This window comes from Magallana gigas, chromosome 5 (assembly GCF_963853765.1).
Source record: "Magallana gigas chromosome 5, xbMagGiga1.1, whole genome shotgun sequence".
NCBI lineage: Eukaryota > Metazoa > Mollusca > Bivalvia > Ostreida > Ostreidae > Magallana > Magallana gigas.
Genome location: NC_088857.1, coordinates 16,255,257 through 16,269,228, shown reverse-complemented (window position 1 = coordinate 16,269,228; position 13,972 = coordinate 16,255,257). Strand labels below are relative to the sequence as shown.

The 13,972-nt window shown below is 33.7% G+C and overlaps 1 protein-coding gene and 1 long non-coding RNA gene across 3 annotated transcripts; both read right to left on the bottom strand.

Annotated features, from left to right (window-relative positions):
- Positions 1–4,655: 4,655 nt before the first annotated feature.
- On the bottom strand, positions 4,656–6,466 carry LOC136275281 (uncharacterized). Its single transcript, XR_010713831.1, has 4 exons — positions 6,304–6,466; positions 5,715–5,811; positions 5,320–5,509; positions 4,656–5,205 (listed from the first exon to the last, which is right to left on the bottom strand). It is a non-coding gene; the product is annotated as an uncharacterized lncRNA (long non-coding RNA).
- Positions 6,467–8,993: 2,527 nt separating this feature from the next.
- On the bottom strand, positions 8,994–13,686 carry LOC105349158 (protein FAM221A). Of its 2 annotated transcripts, XM_034473301.2 has the most exons (9): positions 13,513–13,686; positions 12,561–12,639; positions 12,028–12,122; positions 11,690–11,880; positions 11,487–11,498; positions 10,789–11,001; positions 10,316–10,426; positions 10,043–10,155; positions 8,994–9,862 (listed from the first exon to the last, which is right to left on the bottom strand). In XM_034473301.2, the coding sequence occupies exons 1-9, from the start codon at positions 13,587–13,589 to the stop codon at positions 9,746–9,748; spliced, it is 1,008 nt and encodes a 335-aa protein (XP_034329192.2). In that variant the 5' UTR covers positions 13,590–13,686; the 3' UTR covers positions 8,994–9,745. The 2 variants fall into 2 exon arrangements, with proteins under 2 accessions (XP_034329192.2, XP_034329194.2); XM_034473303.2 differs by lacking the exon at positions 11,487–11,498 and having other exon boundaries at positions 13,513–13,683.
- Between the last annotated feature and the right edge of the window lie 286 nt (positions 13,687–13,972).

The following is a 13,972-nucleotide window of genomic DNA, read 5'->3' as shown; positions in this document are numbered from 1 at the left end:
TCAAAGTTTAACATAGAAATACATAGGAAAATGTTTAAAAATGTTCTTCTCAAGAACCACTGCACCAGAAATGCCAATATTTACACAAAAGCTTGTATATATAGTGAAGATTTTAAATTGTAAAAATCGTGCCCCTCGGACCAAGACTGGGGCCTTAGGCGGGGTTCAAAGTTTAACATAGAAATACCTTAGGAAAATGTTTAAAAAATGTTCTTCTCAAGAACCACTGCACCAGAAATGCCAATATTTACACAAAAGCTTGTATGTATAATGAAGATTCAAAATTGTAGAAATCGTGACCCTCGGACCAAGACTGGGGCCCCAGGCGGGGTTCAAAGTTTAACATAGAACTACATATGAAAAATGTTTAAAAATTTTCTTCTCAAGAACCACTTCACCAAAAATGCCAATACATACACAAAAGGTTGTATACATAGTGAAGATTGTAAAAATCGTGACCCCCGAACAAAAAGTGGGGCCCCAGTAGGGGTTTAGATTTTAACATATGTAGGAAAATGTTTTAAAATCTTCTTCTCAAGAACTATAGTGCAACTGTTTGGGATATTACTATGCATACATGTACATCCTAAAATAATGTAGATTCAAAAAATTGTAACTCCCGGACAATTGATGGGCACCAAGAGGGGTTCAAAATTTAAACATTTTAAAAAACATAAAGGAAAAGTTTAAAAATTTTCTTCTCAAGAACTACAATGTTTTAGTTTGTGGAATTTCTATGCATGCATCCTTCGCTTATGTAGATTCCTAATTGGTAAAATCGTGACCCCCGGACCAATACTGGGGCCCCAAGATGGGGTCAAAATTTATTAAAGAAATATAAAGGTAACATGTTAAAAAATCTTCTTCTCGAGAACTACAATGCTTCAATTTGTGAGATTACTATCATGCATACAACCTTGGATAATGAAGGTTCGACAGTTTTAAAATAGTGACCCCTGGACTAATACTAGAGACCCAAGATGGGTTTAAAGTTAAATGTAGAAGTACCGGTATATATGGAAAATGTTTAAAAATCTTCTTTTCGAGAACTACAATGCATCAATTTGTCAGATAACTACGTCAGCACCCTCAAATAGTGTAGATTCGAAATTATAAAAGCCGTGATCTCAATCTAATACTGGGGCCCCAAGAGGTGTTCAAAGTTTAGCATAGAAATATAGAGGGAAAATGTTGAAAAATCTTTTTCTAGGGAACTATAATGCTTCAGCTTGTGAGATAACTAGGCAAGCATCCTTAAATAATGTAGATTCCAAATAATTAAAACTTTAGCACTGGACTAATACTGTGGCCCCAAGAGGGGTTCAAAGTTTAACATAGAAAGATATATTGAAAATGTTTTTAAAAAGTTTTTCTCGAGAACTATAATGCTACAGTTTGTGAGATTACTATGCAAGGATCCTCAAATTGTGTAAACTCTAATGTAGTGGAACCAAGAGTTATCTTTCTTGTGTTCTGTACAGTCTGAGAGTTATTCCTCTTGAAGTGGAACTCTGCTATGTTCAGTTTTTTAGGTTGTGTACGTGCGGTCCCACCGCAGTGCTTCACATTTTCATTCCTATGTTACTATTTATGTTGTTCAAGCCAACCATAAACCTCGGACCATAACTGGGTCCCCAGAAAGGGGTTCAATGTTTAAAATAGAAAAAGCGTATGCTACGAAATGTAATGTTACAAGGAACTGCTGTTCAGGTGAGCGATGTGGCCCATGGGCCTCTTGTTTTACTATTCTGCCTTTGCCTACAGATAGTTAACCAACACAACAATCCAGTGCTTCGTATTTATTGTGTATGCGGTAAAAAACTGAAACAAAAACAAAGTATGAATTACTCATACGTTCTCAAAAACAATGTACATGTAAAGACAAAATGCATATAATATAATTGTAATGAAAGAATAGAAATGAAAAAATAACAGTATTGAAGATAAGGTCCAAAAAACAATGAATTTTAACACAAATGGGTTTCCATAGAAAATTGTAACAAACGTACGTTATTTACTTAGATTGACAATGACAATAATGGCGTTCCATACTTTTTAGAGATAATGAGAAATTTACTTATAAACTGCATTTATATAACAATACGAAACAGTAAACATATAAATGAATAGCCGCGTATGTAATATAAATCAACAGAAAACTACTTACAGTGTGTGGCAGCACAGGAATACAAAAAACATGTTGGGTGAACTAAGTGTCCTTGTGTGGGTCACACAAACAACAAAACAGGAAGTCAACAATTAGGAAAAGTAACTCTAAATCATATAATGAAAGGATAACTCTAGGTTCAAAAAAGAAAGATAACTGCAGAAAATACATATCAATATGATAATGGAAGATAACTCTAAATGTTTTTAGATAATAATTAAACTTTAGCGAAATACACAATCATACAAAATCTTGTAAACAATACAAATATAACCATGATGCCATCTACGTTACTTTGTTTATTGGCCTTTGGTTAAATGTCTGGGCAATAAAATTAAACCAATATAACCAAAAGTCCTCTACGTTAATTTTGTTTATTGGCCCTTGGTTACATGTTTGAGCAAGAAAATGGAAACAATATAACTATGATGTCTTCTAATTTTGATTTTAGGCCCTTGGTTAAGTGGATATAAAAAGAAACTGAACGCATGTTATTGGCGCTCCATCTTCCCAAAGCAAGGGGGAGGGGGGTTGAGTCGCTCCGCTCCGTTTAAGCATGCAGAGCGGAGCGGATCAGAAACGCCCGCTAAACGGTCGAATTTGCAATGGACTTCCCCTTGATGAAAGGTTCAGGCAATTTGAATAGCCAATGCATCCTATGACTATATAGCATATATGTATTTCATTTTTAAAAATCTGTTTCTCCACTAACTTCCGCAGCAACAATCTTAAATATTTTTTTATGAAAATTAGTCATGACCTCCTGGAATAAAAATTAGTCATGACCTCCTGGAATAGGAATTTTGACTTTAAGGTGGAGCCAACATGGTCATATTGTTGATTTTAATTATGTTTTTAAAAGTTTTACTTCTGTGCTGACACTGAAGAGAAACTGACAATCTGTATTTAGAATATTCGATGACCCATGGAATAGTGATAGGTTCTAGTGAGATGATGGCAAAATGGGTATTATGTATATAAAATGTAATACTGGATTGTTTTTCAAATTCCCAATGAAAGGATAACGCGTTTGTGCCCTCTCCCCCATTTGAAGCAATCAAAAAGTTGTAAAGATTTCCTTTACAGGCGACATGCATTGTTTATTATACACCCCTGCGAATGTGTTCGGGATGTTTTCTTGATCGTTGCTAAGTACATAATAAATCAAGAGGTGCTCGAATGACAGTTCACGAGACTTCACCGAGATTTGTTCAGTTTCTGTGAAATTTCGAGCGGAAGTACATGTAAATGTGTTCGGATAATATTCTCAAAATACGTAAGAACTGATCGTTTTTCATATCATATCCTACTTTGATTTATGTTAAAACATGAAAATCATTTTTAATGTATGTTTTATTTCACCATCTAGCGGTTATTTAAATTAAACGATGATATTCAGAACAGAGTTATCGTTCGTGTTCAACCACGTGTAGAGTGGTCGAAAATATAAACATTGGGTTGCTTAATAAAAGCATAGCCATGTTTGATGCTTGTTTTGTGCAATACCAGGTTTTTAAAAAAATGATGGGTGTCTGTTTTGCATTAAAACTTAGTATATCGGGCCATTTTGACGGAACATTCTGCATAAATAGTAAAGTCTGTTTCACTATTGATGCTATTACTAGACCAGGCGCGGATCTCTACTAAGCATGTTGCAATTGTTGCAACAGCGGGGAAAAACTATCTTTTGTATTGTTACATTTATTTCTAGAACACATTTTATCCACCAATTAATGAAGATAAAGTTTAAAATCAATAAACGTTTAGATTTTATATTTGACAAGTACCTAGATTCTATGAAATTGACTACAAACAATAGGCACAATTTTTACTGCGAAACCGAAAGGGTCAAACATAACCACGTGGTCTAAAATTTAAATGACAATAACATTGTCATGGGGTGTTGTATTTAAATATCAAAAATCGATATCTGTATTTTCCAAAGATGTCTCATTGCATTAAGATTTATCAAGATATCAGTTTGAAAATTCACGAAAATAATTTTTTTTAGCGCCGTAAGGTTAACGGAAGGTCAAACACTCAGCGAAGAGGGTGTTGTTTTTTTTAATTTCTGCACGAATTTTGTACCATGAATTACAATGTTTTTGATTTCTACTTCTTTATGATAAAAGATTATTTTCGAACATAATGAAAAGAAGGAATATTATAATGTGAAAGATAGTAAATGTATAAAATGTGTATTTGTTGTGACGTCAGCATGAAATTAAAGATGAGCCGATACAAACTAAACAATTTTATTATAATATGTATTTTTAACAATCTGAATGCGGGAACTTGACAGACTTGTACGCCCATTTTCTTTGTAGTTATACTAGTAATACATGATCATAAAGCTGTGCAAAAGACTCCAAAATGAGGCTTTATATGCAAATATATTAAGGTTCCCCGACTTGTCCAAGTCCTGGTGCTCGGGTGACCATTAAGGCCCACGGGTATCTTCAATACTTAAAAAGATAAGGGCTGCAAGGCTTTTGTAGACAATTTATTTCATTCCCAAAACTTTAATTTATGCACCTACGTACAGAACAAATAGAGCATGAAGATCGAACTCTTGGTCCAAACTGGCTATTATGATTAATTAATACTACAGGTGTCCGCGTTAAGACAACTGAGTGTGGACAACCAAGGCAGAGGTGATGATGATCTAACTTGCAGGAGTCGTACGATTTGGAGATTTCCTCAATCGTCTTCTTTGAGTTTCATCTAGTGTGAGTGGAAACAGGAACACACGTTTTCATGAATTGTCTACATATTGCAATCCTTGTTCTTTCCTGAAAATATCTAACCCAGGTTCCAGCGAATTGAGCTTACAGGAGGGCCATCAACCCTAGCCGATCATGTGCACATGCAGATCTTATTGTCGCGACGATAACTTGGCTATTTTTTTCTGGCTTCCTGTAGTAATACATATTTTGGAGTGGACAATGACAGGTTGTAGAGAATTTAAAGTATCGTCCTTTTGTTTTTCAGATCTCAATCCACGTGACGTTGCTCTTTAGTCCAAGGAAAGAAGAATTCTAAAGAAGAGAAGTAAAGTAAACTAAGAAACAGAGAGAGAGAGAGAGAGAGAGAGAGAGAGAGAGAGAGAGAGAGAGAGAGAGAGAGAGATTTTAATTATAATGATTACTTACTCTTTATGGTGTTTCCAATACAGAGAAATGCTGCCCAAATATAGATAAGCACAAATACAATTGCCAAACATATCAACCAGTTTCTTTCCACCCAGTTCTTTAGCCAGTTATCAAATCTGCGGCACATATATTGGAGCAGGGGCATGGTAACGAGAAATGATGCCATATATACGGATAACTCCACTGCCATCTGTAAACATTTAAATAGTTAAGGAAACTTTCCGAAATAGACTTCATGAAAAAAAAACTGCAGACCACAAGCGTTATCAAAACTTATGTGACCGGCGCTCTCAATTAAATACACTCGTTTCATATACTTGTACTACTTTTATTTGTGTTTATGCATGTAAATACGAGAATTGAGTTTTTTGTGGGTTTTTTTTTTGTCTTCTTGCCTTTGTTATCTCCTGGATTCCGGAACACTGCTCGGGTCTCACCATAAGATTCAAGAAAATTTTGACTTCATCCCATCTGGAAACTTCGGGTTCTTTGCTGTTTAAAATGAATTTAAAAATATTCATACCTATACGCCTTTTCTCTAATTACTGTTTTCTGCAACTTCACAATATCAAAGCTCAAATTAACATACGCCTTAATGTGTTAGGTGTATATTATATACATTGTATGGTTTGCTATATTCAGTGGTTGACAATTGCAAAATACGATTGTTTGGTATTTTTCAAGCAACTGGAAAATTAAATTTGTTTAAAGCTGTAGCTTATTAGACCGTCGTCCAAAATTTTCTGAATATTGTACATTTTGTTAATTGTTTTTCTGACATTAATTTATGACTTCAGTCATTTTATCTTTTACAAAGTTCTTCAAATTAGTCAACGAATTAAAGTGAAAATTATTTTGTGACCTTTTAAACATATTTATTTAATTAATAAAAAAAAACTACACAGAAATAATTTAAGATACCCTTCAACAATGAGTGATTTACATTATGAGAAATGTCTGTGCCAATACAATTATTATACTTACCAAAAGAAATAATGTCTGTGGTTGAAGAACACAACAAATGTCAAAACCAATAAGACTAACACCACAAACTGTTTCTTGTTCATCATGATATTTAGAGATGGCGCCAAATCAACTATAACGTTGTCACGAAAACTTGCGCATGCTTTATTAGTAAATTAATGTTTTCATTATGACGTCAGTCATTTTTTATGTAAATCATCGGTTTCTATACTTGTCTCCATTATGACGTCAGTCATTGTTGATGTCAATTATCGTTTTACCTACTTTCCAGCCATTGGAAACATCTTATCATATTCTATGAAATCACGTCTAAAGAAAATCCTGAAACATTTACCGGCATTCATTTTAAAGAGGTTGGCACCTGAAATAATAGTAATGTCAATTATCCGAAAACCTCTTAGATATGAAGATAGGGACCTAAAATGTTCCTTTATTTTGTTTGTGACCCATGTGACCATGTCTCATGCCATTTTTTTAGAAATATAGTGCCCCAAAAAGAAATGATAATTTTCCGGAAATTTTTGCTAAAATTTGACATAGAAATTAAATTAAACAAATATTTATAGTTTAAACTATTATTTAGTTATGATTTTAATACAGTATGAAGTTGAGCACGTGTAGTAACTACAAAAGTAAAATCTAAGTCGAAGTTTAAAAATTCTTGTTTTACTTGTGGCTTCAAAGGCCAGCACATAATGAACACAACAACAGATGTTACAAAATTTTGGAGTAATCAAATTACAATGCAAATTTAAAAAATAATACTGAGTAATGTCATCTTTCCATAACTTTGCATACAAATAGACATACATTTAATGACTAATTTAAAAGTAAAACAAGTAGGGGTCACATTACAAAAATTTTAGATATAGCATGAAATAAGCTAATTTTAGGCCAAAATTGGAGTTAATTTTTTCCTAATTTTTATGAAATAGAAGCTAAATATGCCAAAATATATTTTTTTTAAAACAATTCTATTCAATAAAGTTTATTTGGCATTGCAAAATATAAATATACTTATAGAATTAATATGTGATACAGAGTTTTCAGACTAGACGTGACCCACAATGGCTACCCAAAACCCAAAGAGCGAACCTGGTTAATATCATGTTAAAGAGGATGAGTTGAGAGGATATTACCGTTTTCTTAGAGACTGTGAGTAATCATGGGAAAATAATGTAAATTAATGACTTTCTTAATGCTTCAATAAATTAATTCTGGTTGTAACACGCTTTCTGATTGGTTGAAAAATTTTATTTTATATCTTATAAAGAATGTTGCCTACGTCATAGTAAGACTAACGTCAAAAGCGTATCAATCCGCCTGACGTTGCGTTTGAATTTTGTACAATTTGATGTCATTTTATAGATCAAATAACTGTTTTTATCAACAATTGATAGCAAAAAAATTAAATCATAAGGAATGAATTCAATATTTATTAGTTTTATACGATATAAAATGGTTTGGAACAGTTTACGCTTTTTTATAAAGCGTAAACTGAAAACGACGGTTTGAAACACCTTTTTATCGCGCTGTGCTCATATCTCGGTTTCAGAAATTTATAGGCTCCCTGCAATATCTAGATCTTGACAAACAGAATTCAGAAAATCTTAGCAACATAATAATGACGCCATTATCTATGTCAATTAATTTTTTATCTACTGTCTGCATGAATTTGTTTTTATTATGCAGTATGATTTTATCGAAAGTACATGAACATTACATACTTGCCAACCTCCAACATGCGAAAATCTGGTCATGACCAGATTTGGAAAGTAAAAAATCTGGTCATAGCGCATAACGACATTCACGACATATTTATCATGCATTTCATAGGTATATACAATAGAAATATGTGTTAAAACTTATTTGTAATACTTTATTGCAAAGAAGCATTTAAACTAACAGTTGCTGATTTTGAGTTTTGTAAAGTGATCTGACACAGAAAATGGTAGGTTGTGTTCAGCTAAAAAAAAATGCAAAAAGAGTTTCTGCTACATTAACCTTGCTTTTGAACTCTGTAAATGATGGCATGAAAGTTGTAAGTGACTTGGAAGACTTTTGTGTATTAAAAAGCATACTATACACGAGTGACGACTTAACGTTTTTGAATGTTTAGTCAGATCATTTTGGGCACAAAATCCAATATTCAAATTTGCGCTAAATAGAACGCAAAAGCCTCGTTTTGTACTCGATTACTTTGTTTTATCTATGGGAATTCATTTTCCCAGATATGTTGATAATGATAGGTACAAAAATATCGGGGTTTTTTTGTTGGTTTTGATTCCGCTGGCCCCGATGAAGACCTTTTCTTATTGGAAGCCATAACACTTAATGATTTAAACATTCGCTTAGTCAAAACAACTCACGATAATAATTACACTTAATGTGTCTGTTATAGCCATCGGCATTGTTTACACGTTACGTAAATCCAAGCTCAGCTTGGGTTCATAACTGGAAGTCAAACGCGCAACTTAATTTACGAACCAAATCCAGAAATCGGGAGATTTTCGGGTTGTTTGACAAAAATCGGGTGAAAAGCATGACCCGCCGGGTCATAAAAAATAATCGGGTGAAGGGTTGAAAAATCGGGTGTGACCCGACGAAATCGGGTCAGTTGGCAAGTATGACATTATTTTTCGATGATTATAAATGCATATCATAAATGAAAAACAAGTCTGTATACATAGTTGCACTATATTATTGCTTTATATTCAATGCACCTCTAGTACATACATATAAATAAGACTTTTATAATAAATAATCTACTGAACATGGTTCTTAAAATACATAAAAGCGTTTTCTTGATCTATCACTTAGGGGACATCACTTCAGAATATATTTTAAAGGAAAAGGAAAAGTTATAGTTCCAAATAATGCAATAAAAGATTTGCTGCTTCAAAACTATTCAACAGGCAATTAAGCGCTATAGAAGTTTGCTTTAGGTGTATTTAAAAAATAATAATAAAACTGTCGCTGATTATGAAAACAACAAAAATGAAACACAATTTATTAATTGGAAACTTTTGTCAAAGTTGTAAATATCAATGATCGATTTATTGCCAAAGAAAAAAAAATTACCTCAACACTATAAGATATGAGCTATTACATAAATATGGTTATATATATATATTTTATATGGTTTATCTTTATATAACATAATCGAGGAACATATGAAGAAAAAGAAATGAGGAAAAACATAAATAAGCTTAAATCTAATCTAATTTCTTTTTTCCATACCGAAAGCCTCCCTTTCGTTTAAAACGCATGTCTCTTGTACCGCAAAAATCCTGGTACAGTAATTCAACAAAACAAACCAATATGATACAACGTTATACATCTGATTTGGCTCAATGTTCAATGATAATAAATAAACATATGAAAACGTCTCAATCACACACTTTAATCAACATACAGTCAAACACTAAATGGACCCTGATCTTCACTTTTTAGACGCAGGTCTTCGTCCGGAACCTGGTTTTTGTTCGATGGCTTTCCTACTTCCGGGACGGAGTGCTCCGTTGTCCAATCCTTGCGCACCACTGGGGACTACTTGTCGCTAGAATAACAAACATAAAAAAATCCATTGAATTAACATTAAAAATGATTAAAGTTTCAACAGGAAATAAATATTTGAGAGCCTGCGAAACAAATATTTGTTGTATAAATTTACCACAGATCTTACATGCGAGTATTCTAAATTTCCCCTTTCATAACAATCAACACGTGATGGACTTACTCTCTCCTGATATCGTCTTTCGTAGTATGCCATGTCTTCCTCCCCTGGTCGTCGCATCTGAGACACGCGCTCTGTGATGTCATCAAACATTTCGTCATCAGGGTTTGTCAGACCTAATGAGTAATGAATACCAATTCAGTGATGAAATAAATATAAAATCTCATCATATACTATTACAATACTTGTTTGAATATTATTATACAGTGATCCAATATTATTTCAAGTAAATTTCGTTAAACAAACAGATAACAAATAAAACTTTCCTAGGCGTACCTTTGCCTTCTTTCCTCATCTGGTGAGCTTTAATGGCCTGCACGTTAGCTCGTAAGAACGGGTTGTCGTTAGATGTAATTGACTGCTCCAAATAACCCTTGTTTGGTGCCCCTTTTGTAAAAAGTAGATGTCTTAATAATTAATCATTATTAATGATATCAATTATGAATGAATTAATCACGGTGTTGCAATACACTATCACATGCGACATGCAAAACAGTATAATTCTACAACATTGTACGAAGTTGAGTAAACATACTATGAAATAAAAGAAATCCGCATGATAACAATACTATATTTAAAATGACCGTATTAAAATTTGACAAAATTTTACAGGCACTTTATGCCATAGACAGAAAACGAAATCATTTTAAATGAAAAATGTAAATTGGGGGTATGGTGAATTACACGACGAATTCTAATCCCCACCTCTCTCACACATCGGATGACTCTAGACGACGTAAATAACTTACCTTTTCCACTGGGGTCCAGTCGCTGGTACCCGTCAGCTAGCGACGAGAAGCCGGTGATTCCTCCCATGGCGGCGTAAGGCGTGGACTCCCCTAGGGGGTGGCCCCGGGCCTCCCGCTCCTCGCCCGTCTCCACGATCATCGTGTGTTCCTTGACCGGAGCGCCACACCCACAGGTAAAGGAACTCTTAAACCCAGCACACTTGGTGCAGCCTCCTGAAATTGAAGTAAATATTTTATTGACGTTTTTGATAATGGAGAAATACAGCGAAGACAATAAATCACCACAAAAATCACATCGTGAAAGGCAGTAGAAGAAATATATGTTAAGAAAAGAAAGAGTTTTTGAATTAATTAAACATTTTTTTAAGTTATAGGAACAAAAGTTTCTCCGGTAGTGAAAACTCTCTCTCTCTCTCTCTCAATTAGATAAAGTAAAGTATCTACAATACCAATTAAGGAGAGTGAATCTTAATAAATAATAATTGAATTGTTACGTCACTCAGAAAAAGAAAAGTGGCACAAAGCAAACAAAAGCTATAACCACTAAAATGATTTTCAAAAGGTGAGAGTAATCCACAAAGTGCTAAAAGTCATAACACACGGTTAGGTTAACGCTAAAACAAAACAAAAATTTTATCCATCATTTAAAGTATTAAAGAATTATGATCAAGTGAAACTTAAGGACTAAGTATACAAACCTCCTGTCTGTGCTAAAAAATCAAAGCAATGCGTTATCAAACTTTAAACCGTCAGATCCAGCCATTTTTAAAAGCGATACCGATAACCTATACTATAGCATTGTTCTTAAGAGAAGGTATACTTTTGTCTGTGGAGAAAACAAATATATATTTCAAAAAGTTTTAAACAAAATACAACTTAAAAAAACAATTTTAAGCCTTACTGCGTTTGCAAATGAAAGGATCAAACTCGAAATGTTCCTCTGAAGTATGCTTGCATGTGCAGCGGATAGGTTGGCTTCCGTTCATTGGGACGTAATTGTAGGACACACACTTGCAGCCTTTCTGTTTACAAGGAAGGAGGATGGGCCGATCCGTCGGAATGACTTCAAAGTCTGTCTTGTGTTGTTTGTACCTAAAATATTCCAAATAATTTGTGTGAGGGCGAAATTTGACAAAATATATGCCTGTCTTGTGTTGATTCCAACTAATTTTTGAGGGCGAGGTTGGAAGCTGACTTCTTTTATATATTGTATGGAGTTTGCGTGGATAGGCATTGTACCTGTGTTTGCAGAAGCATGGCGTCTCCGGTCCGACTAGTTTACAGTCCATGCCGGTTGGACCTGTCCAACAGGTGTACAGACGGTTCTTGATTCTCTGTTGAAAGAGATATACAAATGAAATATGATCAGCATATTCACAATTTATAATTATATTTTTAAGGTCAACAATATAGAGTTATGCTCCATATGATACACGCATGTCCGATTTTGCACCGGTTCCGGTCCAGCGCCATCTACATGTAGCTAATGAAAAAGTAATCAGGCATGATTATGGCATTCGAAATTGATTTATCACTGATGAGGTCGACTGAAATCCGAAGCTACTGAATGACTCGTACATTCATGATGACATCGTAAAAACAAATTATGTTGTATGGTAAGGGTGTATACTAGGTGTAAATGGTGTCTAACTATCAGCGCGATTTTCCTTGTTTGTTGTTGTTATCGTTGAGGGGTTTTTTTGTATTATTTAATATACCACAAATAATACAGTTTGTTTGTTTGTTTACTTGTTTTGATTGTTTGTTCGTACCATTGGTAGGACCTTCTTCTTATACTCTTCATACTGCTCAGGTGTGAACAGCTCTCCCCCATCATCTTCTCCCACTATCCTGAAAATTACAAGTAAAAGTAGATGCATAGTTTATATCGATTATCATTAAAAATTGAGACTCGTCTAGACATCAAGATATCAAAAAAGTAAACACGTATACTATAAATAAATTGAAAAAACATTAAGGTTGCAATAGTGGGGTTTTTTTCACGATGTATTTTTAACAATAACCTTTATAAATGGATTTGATTTTTTTTTTAATTCCCATATTTATACCGAAAATTTGAACTATCTGCGACTGATTTTAAGGGTATCCCCCTCGCACTGAATCAAACAAAATAGATAAAATACGTAAGGTGTCGTAAAGAAAACATTTTAGCCTAGTTTTTCAATCATTATATTTACTGACTTTGTGGGCTTTGATTTTCGTCCAAATTTTAATAGACATTTATGTCAAACTGAAATCATTTAAACACATTAATAAAATCGAAAGCCAAAAGATATAGAATGATAAAAGGGTTTAAATGCCAAAGTCAATCCATAATATTAAACTCACTGCATAAGTTATGCACACTTCATTAATTTGTAATTTTCGTGATATAGCAAATATAAAATTATGCTGTATGCGTTTTGATGAATTGTAATTTTCTCCCAAGAGTCATCTATATTACCCAGTTCACAGGTATAGTAGGATGAATTTTACATCAACATGAACCTATTATTGATGAAAGTGAATTGGTCAGTCTTTCCGAAACTTGTCAAATGATCATTTATTCCACTATTTAAATGCGACCATTATAGAGTATTTGTGATCCACCTTTTAAATCAATGAAAATCAGAAGTGACAATACTAATAGGTCTACCATCTCTGACGCTATTCTTCCTATTTAGTTCGAATCTGACAGGGAAAAAAAAGAACGAAAATAAATACCTGGAGTATTCTAAATATTCGTCAACAGCTTTTGCGTTCGCTCCATCGAATTTCAACTTGAACTGCTTCTCCGCCATTTGTAAATTTCTAGCAGTCCGCCATTGAAATTGTTTTCATTAGCGACGGATTATACTTTTCGCATCGATTTTCCAACAGTGGACGTCAATCTAAATAATATTTAAATGTTCTACCTGAGCCTCAAGATTGTAAAGCTAGGTGTGGTGGACTGAAACTTCAAAGAATGTCGATTCTTTTTTTATAGTAAAAGAAGTTCACGTAATTCAAATTGGGACATTTTATTTTAGTCATCTGTGACTTATACTAGATCTCATACTTTAACCGATCGCTGAAATCCAGTGAATTTCTACTACATTAATAATATTGTCTAGTAAGATGATTTTTTTCGTTCCAAATCGGAAGAAAATTGTTCGCTAGAAGTGCTTTCTTTTCCTATACATTT

Excerpts from the sequence above, each read along its gene's own strand:
- LOC105349158 (XM_034473301.2), bottom strand. The coding sequence starts at position 13,589 with ATGGCGGAGAAGCAGTTCAAGTTGAAATTCGATGGAGCGAACGCAAAA. Across the intron at positions 12,640-13,512 it reads GAATATTTAGAATACTCCAG|GATAGTGGGAGAAGATGATG; the intron begins GTATTTATTTTC and ends TGTAATTTTCAG. Across the intron at positions 10,156-10,315 it reads GATGAGGAAAGAAGGCAAAG|GTCTGACAAACCCTGATGAC; the intron begins GTACGCCTAGGA and ends ATTACTCATTAG.